Source organism: Leishmania martiniquensis, chromosome 31, assembly GCF_017916325.1.
Source record: "Leishmania martiniquensis isolate LSCM1 chromosome 31, whole genome shotgun sequence".
NCBI lineage: Eukaryota > Euglenozoa > Kinetoplastea > Trypanosomatida > Trypanosomatidae > Leishmania > Leishmania martiniquensis.
In genome coordinates this window covers 866,366-884,040 of record NC_090166.1, presented here as the reverse complement: position 1 = coordinate 884,040, position 17,675 = coordinate 866,366, and the positions used below count along the sequence as shown (strand labels likewise).

The 17,675-nt window shown below is 61.3% G+C and overlaps 7 protein-coding genes across 7 annotated transcripts; all 7 read left to right on the top strand.

Annotated features, from left to right (window-relative positions):
• Positions 1-40: 40 nt before the first annotated feature.
• LSCM1_01478 (uncharacterized protein) lies at positions 41-2,164 on the top strand (the record flags this gene model as incomplete). The annotated part of the gene is made up of 1 exon (XM_067319089.1): positions 41-2,164. The coding sequence occupies one exon, from the start codon at positions 41-43 to the stop codon at positions 2,162-2,164; it is 2,124 nt and encodes a 707-aa protein (XP_067176368.1).
• Positions 2,165-3,141: 977 nt separating this feature from the next.
• Positions 3,142-5,175, top strand: LSCM1_01477 (uncharacterized protein; the record flags this gene model as incomplete). The annotated part of the gene is made up of 1 exon (XM_067319088.1): positions 3,142-5,175. One exon carries the CDS (start codon positions 3,142-3,144, stop codon positions 5,173-5,175), a length of 2,034 nt encoding a protein of 677 aa, XP_067176367.1.
• A 429-nt stretch (positions 5,176-5,604) lies between these two features.
• LSCM1_01476 (uncharacterized protein) lies at positions 5,605-9,918 on the top strand (the record flags this gene model as incomplete). The annotated part of the gene is made up of 1 exon (XM_067319087.1): positions 5,605-9,918. The coding sequence occupies one exon, from the start codon at positions 5,605-5,607 to the stop codon at positions 9,916-9,918; it is 4,314 nt and encodes a 1,437-aa protein (XP_067176366.1).
• A 627-nt stretch (positions 9,919-10,545) lies between these two features.
• Positions 10,546-11,391, top strand: LSCM1_01475 (uncharacterized protein; the record flags this gene model as incomplete). The annotated part of the gene is made up of 1 exon (XM_067319086.1): positions 10,546-11,391. The coding sequence occupies one exon, from the start codon at positions 10,546-10,548 to the stop codon at positions 11,389-11,391; it is 846 nt and encodes a 281-aa protein (XP_067176365.1).
• A 762-nt stretch (positions 11,392-12,153) lies between these two features.
• Positions 12,154-12,999, top strand: LSCM1_01474 (uncharacterized protein; the record flags this gene model as incomplete). Its single annotated transcript, XM_067319085.1, has 1 exon — positions 12,154-12,999. The coding sequence occupies one exon, from the start codon at positions 12,154-12,156 to the stop codon at positions 12,997-12,999; it is 846 nt and encodes a 281-aa protein (XP_067176364.1).
• A 1,167-nt stretch (positions 13,000-14,166) lies between these two features.
• On the top strand, positions 14,167-14,727 carry LSCM1_01473 (uncharacterized protein; the record flags this gene model as incomplete). Its single annotated transcript, XM_067319084.1, has 1 exon — positions 14,167-14,727. The coding sequence occupies one exon, from the start codon at positions 14,167-14,169 to the stop codon at positions 14,725-14,727; it is 561 nt and encodes a 186-aa protein (XP_067176363.1).
• A 515-nt stretch (positions 14,728-15,242) lies between these two features.
• Positions 15,243-16,670, top strand: LSCM1_01472 (uncharacterized protein; the record flags this gene model as incomplete). The annotated part of the gene is made up of 1 exon (XM_067319083.1): positions 15,243-16,670. One exon carries the CDS (start codon positions 15,243-15,245, stop codon positions 16,668-16,670), a length of 1,428 nt encoding a protein of 475 aa, XP_067176362.1.
• Positions 16,671-17,675: the final 1,005 nt, after the last annotated feature.

Genomic DNA, 17,675 nt, shown 5'->3' with positions numbered 1-17,675 from the left:
CTTTCTTCTCTTTGCGGCCACCAGGAGACGTCCCGTCGTCATGCAAGCCGGGACATCCTCGCCGAAGGGACGCCGTCGCAGCCTCGTCGCGTCCGTGCCGGCACCTTCCTCAAGCCCGTATGCTAGCAGGGCGATGCCAGCCGACTCGCTTGTCCAGGCAACGTTACAAAGGTCAGTCGCACAGACAGCGACGGCCACCAGCCGTGTTGAAACGGTCAGCGGCGTGGCGATAAGCAAAACACCACCCACTGCCTCTAGCAGCGAGTGGACGGCACAGTCGTCGCTTCGCCAGGCGCGTCACGGCGTGACAGCCTTCCGCGCCCCAGAACTTGTAGTCTCGCACCTGACAGCTACTGCGGCGCATCGTGGCGCCAGCAACGGATGCTCCCCAGGGACTCAGTCGCCTCTCACGGGCAAAGCGGCAGTGCGCACCCGCGAGCCTGTGTCACTAACACCGCAACATACTGGGGTGTCCACTGCGTCTCATACCCCATTGACCCCAGGCTCCGTCGCATCGTCCGGACCTTCTTGCTCGCCGCACATACTGTCCTCGCCATCTGCGGCGGCAAGATGCCGCCGCGTTCGCCACAACAGCACCTCATCTGCACTCCCAAGCTCCACCTCCATATCTGCTCCGTGCGCCCTCTACGACTTGCATCACGCCCTTCAGCACCGACTGGTCGAGGACCTCGGATGGACCCTCCACTGGTTTCTAGACACGGAGACGGAGATCAAACAGAATGAGCTGGTCAAGGCGCTGGAGGAGAAGGTGCAGAGACCTTCTCGCGCACAAAGCAACAAGGCGACCACAGCCGCAGCGAAGAGGAAGGCGAAAGGGGCAGGAAAGGAGGACAGAACGCACAGCGCAGTGGAGGCGGCGGGTGCCCACGTGAGACGCACGGCGGGCCAGGAGAGAAGCCCGACAGGAGGGGATGCGCTCTCCGCCAGCGACTCCGCTGCCCCAAGCCCTCGCTACAGCGACCCGAACACCCCGCAGTATCACCGCCGCCTCGACGTCGATGGGCGAGAGTTGCCCTTTGCGGCTCACACGTCAACGTTTGGCGTCGTCCATGGCCGGGGCGATTGCTTCATCTGTCGCGATATCTTCGCATCAGCCCGCCCTGAGGCACCACAGGCGCCCCTCCCAAGGCAAATACGGAGCCCCTTTGAGTACCGCCTAGCGTCGCTGCAGCGGTGGCTGCGTAAGCGCAGCACTGAATCCGCCAGCGATGGGCTTCTTGCCTCCTGCCTGTCGCTGGAAGCACAGCGCTACATGGCCTACCTCGGCTTGGCGGACTGTTGGACATCACTCTTTGTAACGGCAGGGCTTCCAGCGCTCGCCCCTGAGGCGGTCGCCAGCTCTCCCAAGCCGTCATGCAAAACGCCGCCGTGCCTTCCAACGACGCTCTCGGGAGCCGCATCACGCTTAGGCCGTGTGCCGCTTAGCTTCTACGTGCTGCCGGCGTTGTGTCGCTGGAAGTGCGTGACGCCGTTTCGCCGCGATAGGATTCTGCGTGAGAGCGTAATGCACCCCTTTCCGATATCGGAGATGTTCGCTCGAAGAGGCAAAGGCGCGTCCCCGCCGCCGCTGCAGGGCGACTTGGAGTCAAGTAAGGCGCTGCCAGCGACAGCGGACGTGTCACACTCGCTGCCCCAACTGACCTTCTTCACCATACAGGAACGGTCGCTGCTGTCAGGACAGCGGCGCTCATCTATCTGGCGCAGCCAAATGGCCACTCTCGGCGAATCATGCGCGTGTGACGTGTACCTTGTTGCCGCAACAGCACGGGGCTCGGGGGATGCCACAGCAACCCCGGGCACTGTTACATCCGTGTGGGGCTATGTAAGGAGGGAGGACGTCAACAGCCGCGCCCTTTCCCTACCTTCCTCTCCCAGCGCCGCTGCACAGCAGCGCGACAGCGGCGCGAACGGCAGCAAAATAACTACAGCGACCCCCGCCAAGTCGCCCCCCGGCGAGCTTTTCTACATCGCCAGCAGCCTGGAAAACTACCTTCGAGTGGGCTTGGTGCTCGGGTGGGTGTATGGGTGGCAATTGTGCTTCTCGTCGGCCGGGCCACCGCCCAACTCAGTGCAGTGGCTTCGCTTCGTGAACAACCCCGCGTACGAGGCAGCGCTGGCGGCAAACAAAGACACAGCACCGTAGAGCCTTCAGGGCAGCCGTGCGCAGTGCACCCGCGCGTGTGGGAGCTGCGAAATCTTCTCTGTGTGACATGCCCTCCTCTCTGATGGGAGGTGTAAGAGAAGCCCTTGGCGGGTGCCCGCGAGTGGGGAGGATGCCCACATCACAGCCGACGCGCGAGAGCTTTTCTGTGTGCACCCGCAGCTGGCGCACGGCGGGCCCCATACAAAAGTCGCCGACTCGAGTCGCGCCTTTACTGGTCTGACCCCTCCCCGTCAGCACGCACGCACCCTGACCTTGTCGGTGTGCGAGGAACGGCACTTCTTTGTGTTCACGCATTCGCTTTCCTCTCGGGTGTGGCTGTGCGTGTCGCACAAAGCTGCTCTCCTCCTGCCCCACCACTTCCCCCCTCCCTCCCCTCCCCAGTCGATGCGCTCCGTCGGGGTTCTTAAAGGAGGTGCGTGCGCGTAGGCGGCGGCGCGTCTGTCTCACTGTCCCTCTCTCCTCTTACGAAACCCTCACAGTGCCGCCCCCGAGACGATGTCGTCCATGCGCCTTTGATCCGCCTCTGTGCCTCTGTGGCTCTGTTTTCTCGCTCTCATTCTCACCCCCCCCTGACACACACACACGACATACACCACTACGCCATCCTCCGATGTCCCCACCCCCTTCCCGGGGAGGTAATCAAGAGAAGGCCGCCCATTTCTGTCTCGGATGGCGCCCTTCGATGTCCTTTCCCTCTCCCTCCCTCTCCGGTGTTCGCTGCACCTCATACGTCGATAGCCCTCTGCCCTCTCCCCTCTGCCCTTCTCGCTCGTTTGTGGCTCATCTGTACACATTCAATTGCCTCTGTCCCTCCGCACTTTCGCCTCGTTCGCATCCCATTCCGTGCTACTCGTCATCTATGCATCATCGCCCCTTTAATGGGGCGAACACACACACACACAGTGTATAGAGGACTGGTGACTCGCTTGTACTTCTCTCGCACACGACACCGGTAAATGCACCGGTACCATTTCCGCCTCCGTCGATGCCGCATCCTGGCAGTGCCGTGCGGTCCCTCCCTCTACGCCCTCGTACAGGGCGGCCGAGCTGTCTCCACCCCGTCCGCGAGCCCTCTCCGATTCGACTTCGACCGCAGACAGCACCGCGCCCCTGGCAGGAAGGAGGAGGAGCCGCAGCCACAGCGCCAGTCTAGGCTCTCCAGGAGTACCGAGGTCTTGTTAGATGCGTGTGACGGAGAGAGGCACCTGGCCCAGCAGTCCCCCCTGTCACCCGTGACCTCACATCACGATAGCACCATCGCGAACGTCGCTCATGAACGCGCTCCAGGGCTCCTTCATGGAGAACAGAGATGCACAGCACGCTCGAAAGTGGCGTCCCCGCCCCCCTTCGAAGGCGCCCGGTATACTCGAAGACAAGCGCGTCAGAGAGGCCCTGCCATCTCCGCGGCGATGCTAATGCGTTCCTTGCAGGAGCGTAACTCGCCGTACGTGGCTACGTTGCGCAAGCGCGTTGTGCCAAGGCACACCGGCACGCACGGCGCCGTGGAAGACCGAAACTCGGCTCATCAGTCGAAGGCTCAGCGTCTTGCAGAAGCCGACCTCCGCTCCGAAGAAGCGCGCAGCATGAAGCGAGACGGCTATGATCCTGCACTGGTCGTGCATATCGACTCTCGCCGTCGCCAGGTGCGGCTGAATGACGTGCAGCGCGAGCTCATCTGGACGGCGCGGCAAGAGCAGTACCACCGCCTGCTTCAGCGGGTGGTTGCCTGTCTCCAGTCCCACCGCAGCCCCATCGAGAAGTGCCAAACCCTCTACGGCCTTCACGATGAGGTCATCGAAAAGCATATGCGGCTGCGCGCCGATACGTACGAGGATATGCTGCACACGCTTTACAGTGTCGGTGTGCAGCGAGGCGGTGGAGCTGGGCAACCCGGCAAGGGGTCGCTGAGCCTCAGTGCAGGGCCTGTGAGTGGAGGGGCCGTGTGGGAAGACTGTAGCTGGAAGGAGGACTTGCCCTTGGGTGTTGGTGGTGCACTGCCAGCGGAGCTTGCCAGGCCCTTGGCAGCCTCCAGCACCGTGCTGAGTCCACACGGCATCGAGAAGGTCTGGGAGATGTACCGTTACCTGGTGGATAGCGGCACTGACCCGACACCACGCATCCTCCAGTACGTGATGGGCCTACTAGAGCACGCCTCCGTCTCCCTCGCAGTGGCGCGGTCGCACAGCGCTGCAAACTCGGGCGGCATTCCCGCCACGCCCGGGCGTCGCGGCGCGCGGAGCTCCGGCCTGCTACTCGTCGAAGCCAAGGCTCACTCTCTCATGATGGACGCAGATCGCTTTCACTTGGCACCGACCGAGTACACCGTCAACTCATACATCGCTATCTGCGAGGCGTGCGACGTAATGCATCTCGCCGTGGCCCGCGTCACGGACTACCAGACGAGGCAAGAGCGGCAAGCATCACCTGGTATGTATGCTCGGCTTCTGACAGGGCTTGTGCGCTGTGGCCACTACACGGACGCCATGGCGGTCGTGACTACCATGCAGAACGTTGCGATGACGACCTACCTCGTGAACGCCGTCCTCCAGGCAGCACGGTACTCCCGCGATCCTGCAAGTGTGTTCACCTTTTACCGCGCCCTCTTTTTCGTGCCGTCCAACCCGCTGCGCGTCGGTCGGGACCGCCACACGGAAAGGGGTAGCAGCGCTGGCAAGGCGCCGTCCCTTGGGCGTGCCAGCCCGACTTCTCGATCTGCCACGGGCTTGGCGCCCTCCCTTGCCACGTTCTCCATCATGGCTGAGGTTATGCTGCAGACGCAGGACTACACCGAGCTGACGTTTTTGGTGGCCGAAATGCGGCACTACGGCGTCAGGGGAAATGGGCTCCTCCTGAACAAGCTCTTGAAGATGATGCACATAGCGGGGCGTCCACCATCCGAGGTGCGCGCCCTCCAAAGCGCCATGGACGCGAAGCAGGTGCGTGTCTTCGACGAGAACCGATCAGGTGGTCACGCGCCCTCTCTGCAGTAAGCCACACGGTGCCGCGGAGCGTGTGCGTTTATGTTTGCTCGAGGATGAGGCTTGCCTCCCTCACCTCCCCCCTCCCAGTCGCCGCTTGCACCGTGGCCACCTCAAGTGGTGTCTTCCCATCCTTAAGAGATCGAAACGCAAAGCAGAGAAGCAAACACGCGCCCAGCAGACGCCTCTGTGGTGTCTTCTTCCCATGCTGATGGCCGTGTCTGTGTGCAATGCCCCTACGCGTAACGGAGATGCACGACAGAGGCGTTCGTCTTTTGTTGCTCGTCTGGCTCAAACGCTGCGCGATGGTGCTTTAGCGCCCCTTTTCCTCCCTTCGGCAAATGGGCCTCTCTCTCCCCCCTCACCCACTCCTCCTCCTCCTCTGGCACTTTGTATCGCTCTCCTCTTTCCCACGTCACGCGCCGCTTCGGCAGACAAGATATGCAGTGGACAGACGTGGAGCAGGAGCAGCTGAACCGCTTTTTGGAGGGTTTCTCTTGCCCAGACCCGGCGGTGCAGGCCTCACACCTAGAGCAGCTCCAGGCCCTGTCGCAACACCCATCTGCGTTGGTGTCCACGCTCGCTGTCGTCTGTGATGCCGCGGCCGCCAGCACTGTGCGGCTCTCCGCCACTACGGTAGCCCGCCAGCTACTGCGCTGCGTTGACCGTCTGCCCCTCTATCTCAGCGCCGCGGGGAGCGATCCAGCAACCGTGGCACAATCCATCGCGGAGGCCCTCTTTAATGCCGCTCTCGAGGGCGCATCCTCGCTGTCATCAGAGGCCACCGCGGCACCACTACAGCGGTCCACGGGAAGTCTCATCACCTGCCTACTGCGTTCGTTGGCTGGTACAAGGCTGGCAGCCATCGCGCCTGCAGTCTGGTCGCGCACTCTCTCCTCACTCCTCCATCTCACAAGCCCGGCCACACTAGTCGTGAAGGATGCGTCTGAAGACGGTCGCCAGCATACGGCTCAGTTCGGGGCCCGGTGCGCCGCATTGCTGCGCGAGCTATGCGAGGACTTCCTTTCCACTTCGACGGTCCTGCATGAATGGGTGGGCGGCCAAGCAGCCGAGAGCCTCGCCCTCTGCTCTCTTTTCTCGCAGCTGTTGCAGCTGCTGGAAAGGCAGATGGAGGCAGAGCATGCCGCGAGTGGGGCAGCGGCTCGTGCCCTTGCGGTGTGGCTGGAGGAGACTCTCGCTGCGTTTCAGGTGTGCATAGACTCTGGTTTGCTACCCTGCGGGCCCTCAACGCTTTCGCGCGCGCCGACTGGGGGCCGCCTTGTCACCTCGCCTGGTGCGGACAGTGGTGGCAGCACCCGCTCGTGTGAAGGGCCCTCGGCGCAGGGACTGCGCGCCGTTTGCACCGCAGTTGCCGGTGTTCAAAACACTGCTCAGGGCCTCATTCTCCGTCGCATACTGAGGCGTCTGGAGCTTTTGGATCATCAGAGCCTCGACGGAGCGTACCTGCGCGAGGCTGTTGTATCCGTCGCTCCCTTCGTGGCGGTTTCCATGCGGTACATGGCCGACGCCGTCGCGCTCGATGGCATGGAGACGCTTCACAGTGCCTTCAGCGCTACAGCGACTCCCCTTCTTGCGAGCTTCTGCCATGCAGTGTGTCTTGCAGAACTTCAGTACGACGGCGCCGGTGAGTCTGGCAGCGTTCACGCCGCCGTCTTGGCCTGCGTCGATTACCTGGCAGAATGGATGAGTACAGAGTGCGCGCGTCCTGAAGCACCTTCCATCTGCCTCCCCGCGTTCTTGACGAATCCCTCGACGGTGAGCGCACGAACAGAAGACTACATCTCCTGTCTCTTCAGCGTGCTAGTAGATGCTGCTACGCTTCCGCCATCGGTAGCTGGTACGTTAGAGGAGCACACAACGCACCAGCCGGATAGCGCAGCCCAGTTGCTGGTGAAGCCGGCCCCCGGGCGTCGCCGCGGACGCCGCAGCGGGTACGCCCAGAAGACCAACGACGGCTGGGCCTCCACGGTCTCCGAGCCTGGGGAGGAAGCGGGCAATGCATCACCCGTGACGGCGGCAATGAAGCGTGACGACGAGGATGACACCTTACTGGCAGACTCGCTGGAGGCCGCGCTACCGGACAGCGGGACACTACGGCAGGCTGTGGTGTGGTGTGCAGTTGTTTTCTCCTGCGAGAAAGAGTGGGTGGTGGCGGCTGCGCCGCTTGTCATGCGCCTCTCAACAATGGCTCCACTCTCGAGCCTCGCTGCGGCCTGCAGCGTCGAGTCCGTCTTGTTTGTGCAGAACGAATTCCTCGACGGTATCCTCGCCGACAATGTCGTCAGCGCCTCCCTCGCTGTCGCGGCTCCTGAGCTGCTCGAGCGACATCTTGAAGCTCAGGTGCAGTCCATCTTGAGCCTCCTTAGCCCGCTCATGCAAGATGGCCTTGGTGCTCGCACTCCATTCTTTGTGCGCATCCAGGCGGTGCGGTATCTTGGAAGACTGACAGTTGGCTTGCTAGGCGCCTGGCAGCACACTTTCAGCGCTGATCACCCGACTCCAGATGATGCTCGTCTTGTAGCGCGTACGCACACGGTGATGCGTGCGATCGGTGGCCTAGAAGGACTTATTACTCTGGCTCTGGGTTGTCTGACGACGGAGGTGAGTAAAGCCACTCAAATGGAATGCATCAAGGCCCTCTGCTCTATCCTCGCCTCGTGCCTGAGTGTTATGGAGCAACTAATGCACAGTTCCGCGGACGGCAGCGATGCGTCTGACCTCGAGGAGGAGTCTCTAGACAGCGCTAGCAGTAGCAGCGGCGACGTGAGGGCGGGTGACGGAGGCGGAGACGTGGCGGGACGTCGTTTGCACAGTGACCCCGGCGAACGCTTGTGTGCCCTTTGCCAGGCCTTCGGAGCCACGACGGACCTTCGTGCCATCGTGGAGGTGCTGCGTGCTGTTTCTGCCCACCTCCCGTCCTTCCAGTGGCGCGTCCGGCAAGCTGTGTGCCACCTCTTCAGCGAAGTACTGCCCTCACTCTGGCGAGCAGCCCCTTTGGTGGACTCCTTCTTTGCATGCCGAACTGACGGCACCCACTCCGTCGCATTGCACTCTGTCCGCGGCGTGACCACACAGGTTTTGGAGGCGCTAGCGCAACACTACACGTCACTCCTGCGCAGCTCCCCTACCTGCGACAGCTCTTCCACAACGCTTGAGATGGCAACGCTGCTGACGACTATGGCGGACGTGACGAGTGCGATGGATGGTGGCGCACTGGAAGTGGTCGTCCCGTGGGTCCTTCAAGTGGCTCACCACATGCTCCACCTCTACGCTGACTATCTCACTCCTCGCGCCCACTCAAGTAACTCGCTAACCGATCTCCAAAGCGCAGGTGGGGTGTTGGACATGACAGACATGTGCATGGTGAGCCTCGATCTTGTCAGCTCCATATGCGATGGTGTCATTGACCGCGACGCATTGCTGGAGCAGCAGCTTCGTCCGAAAGAGGCTAGCGGCGCTCGGGGGGCCTTCGATGCGCGCATGATGGCGTTCGCAACATCGCTGCTGCTCCCTCTTTCCTCCGGCGTCATCGAATGTGGCATCGAGCGTGGTGCCGAGGCGCTGCCGAACCGTTGCATGGCTCTTCTGTCCATGTGCCAGTCGCTGTCCGATCACCCAGCCCATGTCTCAGCAAAACCAAACAGCTTGCCTGCAGATGCCCCTGCTGAGGATGGAGCACTCTGTCTTGTAGATGAGTTCGGTGAAGTGCGCCGAGCCTGCTTCGCTATTCTGTACGACTGCGTCTTCCTCGCTGCATACCCCTCTTCCCTTTTCCGGCCTTGTAGGGGAGCTGCAGGGCCGGGCACTGAGCTGCTGAGCATTCCGGGTTACCTTTCCGACGCTCTTGGAAGAGAGCTCTCGGTGCTGTGCATGCGCGAGGTGCTTCCCTCTATCCCGCCTTTGTTCGCGACACAGAGCGCAGAGCTCCAGGCGCACTTCCGCTTTGTCTCGGCCCACAACGTTGCAGCCTCCGATGCCTGGCTGTGTTTGGGGTCTCTTTTAAGTCTGTGGGATCAGCAGCACTGGCAAACGAGCCGTCGCCGTCCAAACGGCGCGCGACCTACGGGCGAGTGTGATCGCGGCCCAGGCGCCGTCTTCTGCGCTCCTGGGCTTGAGTTCAGCCTAGAGCTGCACTCGCACTGTCTGCATACCCTAAACGAGCTCCTGGCGCTTCTACAGGACAAGCGAGCCACCGTCATGCCCAACATGAGGCTCAACATGACCACCGCTGCCTGCGGCTTGGCAGTGCTGCTGTGCTACCCTGGCCGCTTGTACACCGAATCGGGAGCTCAGGCACCCGTTTGCCCTCTTCCCTTCTCTACTGTCTCGACTACGTTTTCAGTCGCCTCCAGCGCTCGCGTGCAGGAATACGCTGCCGACGCCCCGAGGGGGGACCTGCGCGGCATCCACGAAGCTGCCCACGTGCTGTGGTGCCTCGGCCGCCTGTGGCAGGAGGCAGTGCAGCCGCTTCCTCACGATGTGCTGCGCGCATTTCTGCACGCGCATGGAAAGGAAGTGGCGAAGACCATTGTGTGGTGGACGCGGTGGGCGTTTGGGGCGAAGCAGCGGCTTACGCCCGCCGCGCCCCATACGCCGGCATCTGCCCCCTTTTGGGGATCCCTCCTAGAGCTGTGGCGGCCTGTTGTGCGCACACTTGTACAAGCTGCGCAAGGGAAGGTACTTGCACTGACGCAGTCAGAACTCTCTACGCTGAGTCAACTGGAGCGACGATGACAGCGGAGAGCCACGCAGCGTGCATGAAAAAAGAGTGCCTCTTCTTTTCGGCTCTGCCGGCGGGTGTCCGTCTTTCTTTAGCACACGAGTAAACAGTCGCTCTTATCTGGGCCCCATCCCCAGGGAGGAGGGCCGGGGGAGTAGTCGCTCTTTGGTGAGGATGACTCCGGGCCAGGGCGCTCGTAACAACTGCCGTTCATCGCGTGGCGGCCTCGTCCGCACCACTTGTACACTGGATCGGCGCCCTTTTTCTCTCCAGGCGGTTACAGAGTACACACACGCTCATCCGAGGAACGCATTTTTTGTTTTCGCCGTACCCCTTTGACGACGGCGCTGCTACGCAGATGTGCGACATGCGTGCACTCTGCGTGTACGTAACCCCACCCCCACCGCCCCTTTCCCGCTTCTGGCAGCCGCCCTGTACGTCTACGCTTCGTCTTTCTCGCGCCATTTCTTTGTTTGTCTTCCTGGTCGTGTTGTGCGCGTGCACGATGAGCATTGCACCGCTGTGCCAACTCGCTCCCCTCCCCTCCCCCGCAGCCTCCAACTTCCCTCTCCACTCCGCTACCCGCAGCACCACACACACAACACACACACACTCGTCCCGCTATAGTACAACCAGCAGACATGCCGTCGGCCCACTCTTGTCAACACGGATTGTACCACGGGTGCAAGTGCTACGGCCACAGCACGGAGCTTCCCAACTACCGCCGCGACATCAGCAACCCGCACACGCTGCAGGGCTATTACGCCCCTCACGGCGGATGTCCCTGTCCCGGCACGGGCAATGCCGAAAAAAGTGGGTTGTACTGCTCGAGCCGCGGCGCAGACGCGTCTGCGATGCCCAAGGTAACCTTCCGCGCCGCAGACGGCCCACACACGGTTCACACGGCTGCTGACGTCGACGGGAACGGTCGAGATCCGGCAACCAGCATCCGTACCACCTTTCCCAACTCACGCAACTATGGTGGCACGGTAGCCCAGCGTGGCCCCACCACTCTAAGCACGAGGGCTCAACTCGTTGCATCTCGCAAGGCGTGTGCCGAGGCCAAGCGCGAGGAGCGCGCGCAGGATCGAAAGAACTTCTTGCGTGGTGTCCTACGGGACGAGATGCTAGCCCGCATGGATGCCGAGGGGAAGAGGGCGGCGCTAGAAGCAGACACGGGCCTCATGGGCACCAATCACATCGACGAGTACGAAGCAAGCCAGCGAGCGGCAGGCAGCATACGTGGCGGGCTCAGCTCGACATCATGCGACCAGGACACTGCCCCCACCCTCGGAGAGCAGTACGGCGCAATCATGGATGAGCTGCAGTACGTGGCAGACCAGCCTGTCGGCTCCAAGCACAACATCATCCGCCTGCACTACCTCCTGGAGGAGCAGAGCCGGTTGAACCAGCTCCGCTGGCAGGAGCGCCTGCAGAAGGCGGCAGAGGAAATGCACAGCAAAAAGGGAGGCGCATCGGCCCCGTAGCGGTTTGCTTGTGCGATTCCGTTCATCTTCGAAGCATCTCTTTCCTCCCTCCTTCGTCAACGTTTGCTCCTGTCGCCTCCTATGTAGACAGCAGCTCCACCACCACCCCCTCTTTTTTTTGTGGTTGTTGCCCGCCGCCTCCGCCGTCTTCCGTTGTGGGGACCTCATGTAAAAAGCTGTGTCCGCTTTCTCGCTCCTCTCTTTTGTTTTGTGCTGCGCACTTTCCCGGCTGCGGCATCGAAGTCGCCCCCGCACGCCTTTCAACCACACCGGCGTTTCGGCCCACGAGGTCTTTTTTTCTTTTTTTTATCCCTCGCTGTTTGCGTAGGTGGGCCGCTTCTCCCGCCGTTCTCTCACGATGTGTACGTGCTCCCATCACACCCCACTGTGCGCCGGTGCGCACGACTGCATCGGGCGCATGAGGCTCAAATGTGGCTCCTCTCCCTCTCTGTCCCTCCCTGTACCACAATCCCCGCGCATCTACTCTCGCCCACCCGCCCCACTCATGAAGGCCCTCCATGTCCTCTCTCGACGGTGTGCCTCGTGCGCACTGTCTCCTTCGGTCGATTCCACCACCCGTTCCTGCTGCCCCATCCATCTGCTGTCTCGCCCCCCCTCCTCATCTCTTCATCTCTGTATAGTCTTCTGTCCTTGGTTTTGCTGTGCATTCACTTTACCTCCGCCGGCTTCCTGCCCAACGTATCGCATCACTGCACAGTGCCTGCATAAAGCACCACCTTCTCCGGCGCACATCACGCACCAATGAGCATCGCCGCAGGGACACTGCCGCCGGTGAAAGGCAACTTCGCCAAGTCGCAGCAAAAGGGACGGTCAGCAGGCGACCGTGGGTGTGGAAAGGGGACTGCATCAGACATGCATCGCTACCACAAGTGCCGTTGCTACGGCCATGACGAGACCCTCCCCAACTACAAGCTTCTCACCATTCCGCGCACCAACAACTACTATGCAGCCACCGGCGGCTGTCCGTGCGTGCCCCGCGTAGCAGCGCACCCTGGTAGCTGGCGACTGAAGGAGGGCCAGCTGCGTTCCTCAACATATCGCTGCGGCACTGGCTGCGTCAAAAAGAGCTCCGCAGCGACTGCGGGGTGCTGCCATCACAGCGGTGACCAGTACGGATGGCGGCGGGGGCCGCACACAGTTCTGCACAAGAGCACTGCAGCGACGGGCAAATGCGACACGTTCGGCAATCTCGCCTTCAAGTCCACTTCTAGCGCGTACGGTGCAGCGGACGGTGATGATCTAAGCGACGTGAGCAGTGCGTCTCCGAAGAAGCTGGAGGATCTAGAGGCGCTCATTCTCGAGGAGCACCAGCAGCGCATGCGTGTAGAGGAGGACGTGGATGAGCTGGCCGGTATCCAGCAAAATGGCACGGCGGACGTGTACAAGAAGAGCTACAACGACGCGGCCCGCCGCCGGCTTCTCTCACAGATCTCTGATGTGGAGCTACAGGAGCTTCTGCGCGACGTGAAGAATATTGTCGACCGCCCACTCAACCAGACGAACATGGATCGGCTGCGTCGCATCATCCAGCGCCAGGAGCATCTCCAGCGCCAGCGTGAGTACTACGCCGCGCAGGAGCAGGAGTGATGTGGCATGGCGCCCCGCGATCGAAGGGCGACCAGAGGTCCGCCAAGACAGAAGCGAGAGGAGCGAACGCAGCGCCGATGACCTCACCTGAAGCGCCCCTTTTGCTCGCTTCCTTTGATGTATCAAATCCCCGCGGCAGTGCAAACCGGTCTCTCGCCCGCGTCCCCACGCCGCTGTGTGCGTCACAGTGGCCGAAGTCCGCTGCGGTTTCTTCTCCGTTTTTTTTTTGTTTTGCTCTTTGGGCTGCCCGCCCCTTTTCCCCTATTCCCTCTCTGGTCCGTTTTTTTGTGTGTGTGTGTGATCGTACACGGATCGGTATCTCAAACCTGTGGGGAGATGACATCCTGCGGCGTATCGGCCTTCGCCGTCGCCCCCACGCCACCCCTCCCCTTCGCTCGCTGGCTGAACCATTTCGCAGATGTACGGAGGCGCCTCTCTCCCCCTCCCTTGCCTTCCCCTCTTTGCTTTTTCGTTGCCGTTGCCCATCGCCCACTTACAAGATGCGGTAAACTTCCGTCCCCTCGCCTCCCCCTGTCGGGCCCTGTCTTCTCCCCCACCCCTCTTGACGTTGTAGATGACGGTGCGCATACTTGCTGCTCCTTTGTACACATGACTTCCCTAAACAAACGAAGTTTTCCTATCCTCCCCTCTGCGCACCCCTTCAGCGCGAAACGCGGTGGGGCGGCAAATTATACTGTTGCTCTTAAACGCAGCGATCGAGAGTCATGTGCGCCTGTCTCTCTCTATCTCTGTGTGCATGCACTCCCTTACTCCGCTCGGCACCTACTCTGCGGAAGGCTGCCACGCAGCATCACAGCTGGTCTCTCTCTCTCTCGCACACGCCCGCTTTGCACGTCTCTCCTCGCGCCCCACAGTCCCACTCCATTGCCAAGGCTCTGGTGGACCGCCTCACAGCTGCTAGCGATCGCACCCCGTCAGAGCAACATCGTCGGCCTCACCCCCTCTCCGCCGAAGGTAATTTTCATAGACGCACCATCACCACCCCCGCTGCCCACAGCTCGGCTTCAGCAATCACTGATAGAAGAAGAAAAAAACTGTGCATGCGCGCCTCCCTTTCCGAAAGACGCGCACGCGCCGTCTGTCAAGCTCTTCATGACGCTTTCGTGACCTCCGCCGCCCCTCCCCCTTTCTGGGCTCTACGCCACAATGATTCGCAGTTACTTTGATCTAGACGACATCGGAGCCTTCGAGGAGCCTGTCCTTATAACATTCGCGGTCCCATCCTTCAACATGGGCAAGGATCTCGCCGTTCGCACCTACGAAGGCGAGCCAGTTGCTGAGGTGGCGCCGGGCTGTGTGGCAACCGTCCCTTTGTGGGCCGCCACAGCCCTTCGCACTGAGGGCTACGTCAGCGTCCATGCACCCCACAAGTTCTCCCTCGCCACGTTTCGCGAGTTCAAGACGGACCCCCTTGCACCCAGCCTTCACCGCAAGTCACCATACTTCTACCAAGCCGGGCTCAAGCTCTGCCGGCTTCTGAGCAACCCCACATCGGGCGGCCACGTGAGCGCCGAAGGTAACCGCCTTGCGGCGCAGCTGTTCCGTCTTTACCAGATTCGCTACCTCCGCATCATCTTCTCGGCTGCCAAGAAGGGGCTTGACCTAAACGACGTCCGCGACAAGCTGGAGGAGTCGGAGCGGCACCTCTTCGACTCATACCTTCGCGGGCAGGCAGAAGAAGCGCTGTGGTACGCGAGCTTTACGTAACACATTGTGTCTGTGAAGAAGAGCGTTAATCCTGCTGTGACATACCTACGTCTGGTGATGAGTGCTCTAGTCAGCTGAGTAGAAGTCCCCAAAGGGCAGGGTGAGCACGCGGCAGCCACGTCATCGGCTCAGCGTCGCATCCCAAATGGCGCGCGCTTTGCAGCCCTCTCCGATCCGCATCATTCGTTTGTTTTGCTGCGGCTTTACTGCACAGCAGAGGCGCTCTTCGTACGGCTTTGGCCTATAGGCATGACGTGGCGCGTGGCGTCATCGTCACTGCCCCCGTCCTTCGCCCTCCGCAACGCTCTCGCTCTCTTTGCACATGTGCACCGCTGCCGTATGCAAGGAACCTAGCAAAAACTCCTCCCGACTTCTCTCCCTTCTTGCCTCTGCCACATCTCCTCAAGCCCGCGTGCTATTCACTCAGAGATACGCTGCCGGTGCGACACTCTCGATACCCGCCATCGGCTCTTCCTGTGTTTCCCTCTCCCTTGGTGTGTGTTCCTGTGCGCACCATGGCGGAGCAGTCACGCGACGCGTCCCCCGACGCAGCAGACGACCGCCCGCCGGTCAACCATGACTCCGTCTTGCGCTACCCGTTTCGAGAGATGCGGATGGACTGGTTCGATGACTACATGGATAGCATCTCCCCCTCGAAGCGCGTCGCGGTGGCGACTCGGCTGATGGACTGCCTGATGGCGCACACGGTGCTCCACGAGGACCCGTTCCTCGAAAAGGCGGTGACGTTCATTTACAACCGCGTGGCAACGCAGGAAACGTTCCGCAGCATGACTGGTGTCTTCGGTGAGGCGCACGACGTCTTTCGCATTGTGTGCATGACTGCTAAGTTCACCGTGTCGAACGCCAGCGACAAAAATGCGTTGCTCAACCTGCTGGACCAGCACTGCACTCGCTTTCAGGCAGCGGCGCAGAAGGCGAAGTCTGAGAACTCAGAGACTCTCATCTCGGCTGCAGGGCACGTGACGGAGTGCGTGGGCGTTCTGCGCAAGAACATGTCCTCTCCCGAGGCCTTTCGTCGCCTCATGGACTCCATCAAGTTTCTTTTCTTCACCGTCAACACCCGCAACGGTGTCTCCCCGTATTCGTCGAACGGAAAGTTGCTCTTCAACACCTTTGTGTGCTGCGATGGATGCCCGTGCTACGCCAAGCTGCGCACCGGTCCGACCGTCTTCCTGCGCGACATGGAGAAGATCAAGGTGCTCGACTGTGTCATGATCGCCGCGGTCAACACGAAGGACGCGCGAATGCATGAAACCACCTCCAAGTTCCTGCACAACTTCTGCAAGGACTTCATGGAGAACCCGCACCTGGACGACATTGGTCACCTCATCCACAACGGGAGACTCTTCTACTGCCGCACAGCCCTCTTTGACGCCCTTGATAGCATCGAGTCCATCTCGTCCCCGCAGAGCGACATCGCAGACTTGCCGAGCGCGAAGACGTTCACCTTAGACCGCATCGTCCTGGCACTACTGTGGGTAAAGAGCGAGGTGAAGGAGATTCGACTTCTCTGCAACCTCGTTCCCATCTTGAACGAGGCCCTCTGCTCCGCCGAGGCCGCCTATAGCCGCCTCGACGGTGAGGATGTGCTGCAGGTGCTCTACACTCTCAAAGAGCACATCCTGACCGTGTTCGCGGCGCTCAGCGCCCCCGAGTATCACCTCGCCGTGCACAGCCGCGACGTGTTTGTCGGGAAGCACGCTGACATGAAGTGTGCAAACCCGTCATGCCCCGGCACCACGAAAGACCTCCTCAAATGCAGCGGCTGCGACGTCACGTTCTACTGCTCCTCCGAGTGCCAGAAAGCGGACTGGGACAAGCACAAGAACTTCTGCCACGAGATCGAGTCGCGCCGCAGCCAGCCAGCATCGCCCAGTGTAGTTTACGGGCCGGTCCAGGTTTTGAAGCCGGTACCGCGTTGACGAAATTAATGAACACGGTTTTAATGGAGAACCAAAAAAAAAGGGGGGCCCGCCACGGCCAAGCCGCCCGCCACCCCGGGGGCCTTCCCTCAACCCCTCCCCACACACACGCCGCGGCCGTGCCGAGTGGGCCACCCGAAAACCCAGCCGCCAAACCGCCAACCCCCCCTCTAACCCCACCAAACCAAACGCGGGCCCCCCCAACCCACATGGAAAGACACCAAAGGCGTGGCGCCAACCGCAGCCCGGAGCCCCCACAGGCGAGAAGCCCACGCCCGCCAAGGAGCACCGCGAGAAGCCGATCCCAAGCCTCACCGGCGGCAAAGGTTGCGCTTCGCCCCGGGGCGGAGGCAAAGGGCGGGGCCCGGTGGGCCCCGGGACGCCGCCACAAACACGGGCAGGCGCCCACGAGGCACGAAACGCCAGCGGCCCCCCCCGGCACACAGGAAGCCCAAGCCCGACAACCGCAACGAGAAGCCCACCAAGGACAAGCGCAGACATGATCCACCGCACCTCCAAAATCAAGCTGAAAAAAAAGGTCGCAAGAAACAGCAACTTTTGTCTTCTTGCAAGACGCCCAACACGCTCTGAAAATGCTGCCCATTCGACAAAGGAGCGCCAGCAGCTAAACGAGCATGCGCACCTCATGCTTTTCTCAAGCCCCCAAGGCCTTCCCCTCCCCTTTCGAAGAGCAGCCCGATCGCGCACCCCAGCAAACACCCTACCCCCAAGGGGAATACTGCCGACGGCTTTCCCTCAATCCATGCCAAACAAGGAAAAAGCGGCCGCCAAAAGTCTCGTAATCCGACAACAAAAAGGCCTGCTTCATCCCCTAACCTTTCCCCGCCACAAGATTCAATGAAAGAAAGCCCACCCCAAGATGCAGAGTGTTTTCACAAGGCCGACCGCCCGGCCAACAAAGGAGCTTTTTCTACAGAGATTCAACATACAACCGCCCCGCCACTGAACACAGCAAGTTGGCAAATCGGCACCGGTGCTGATTTA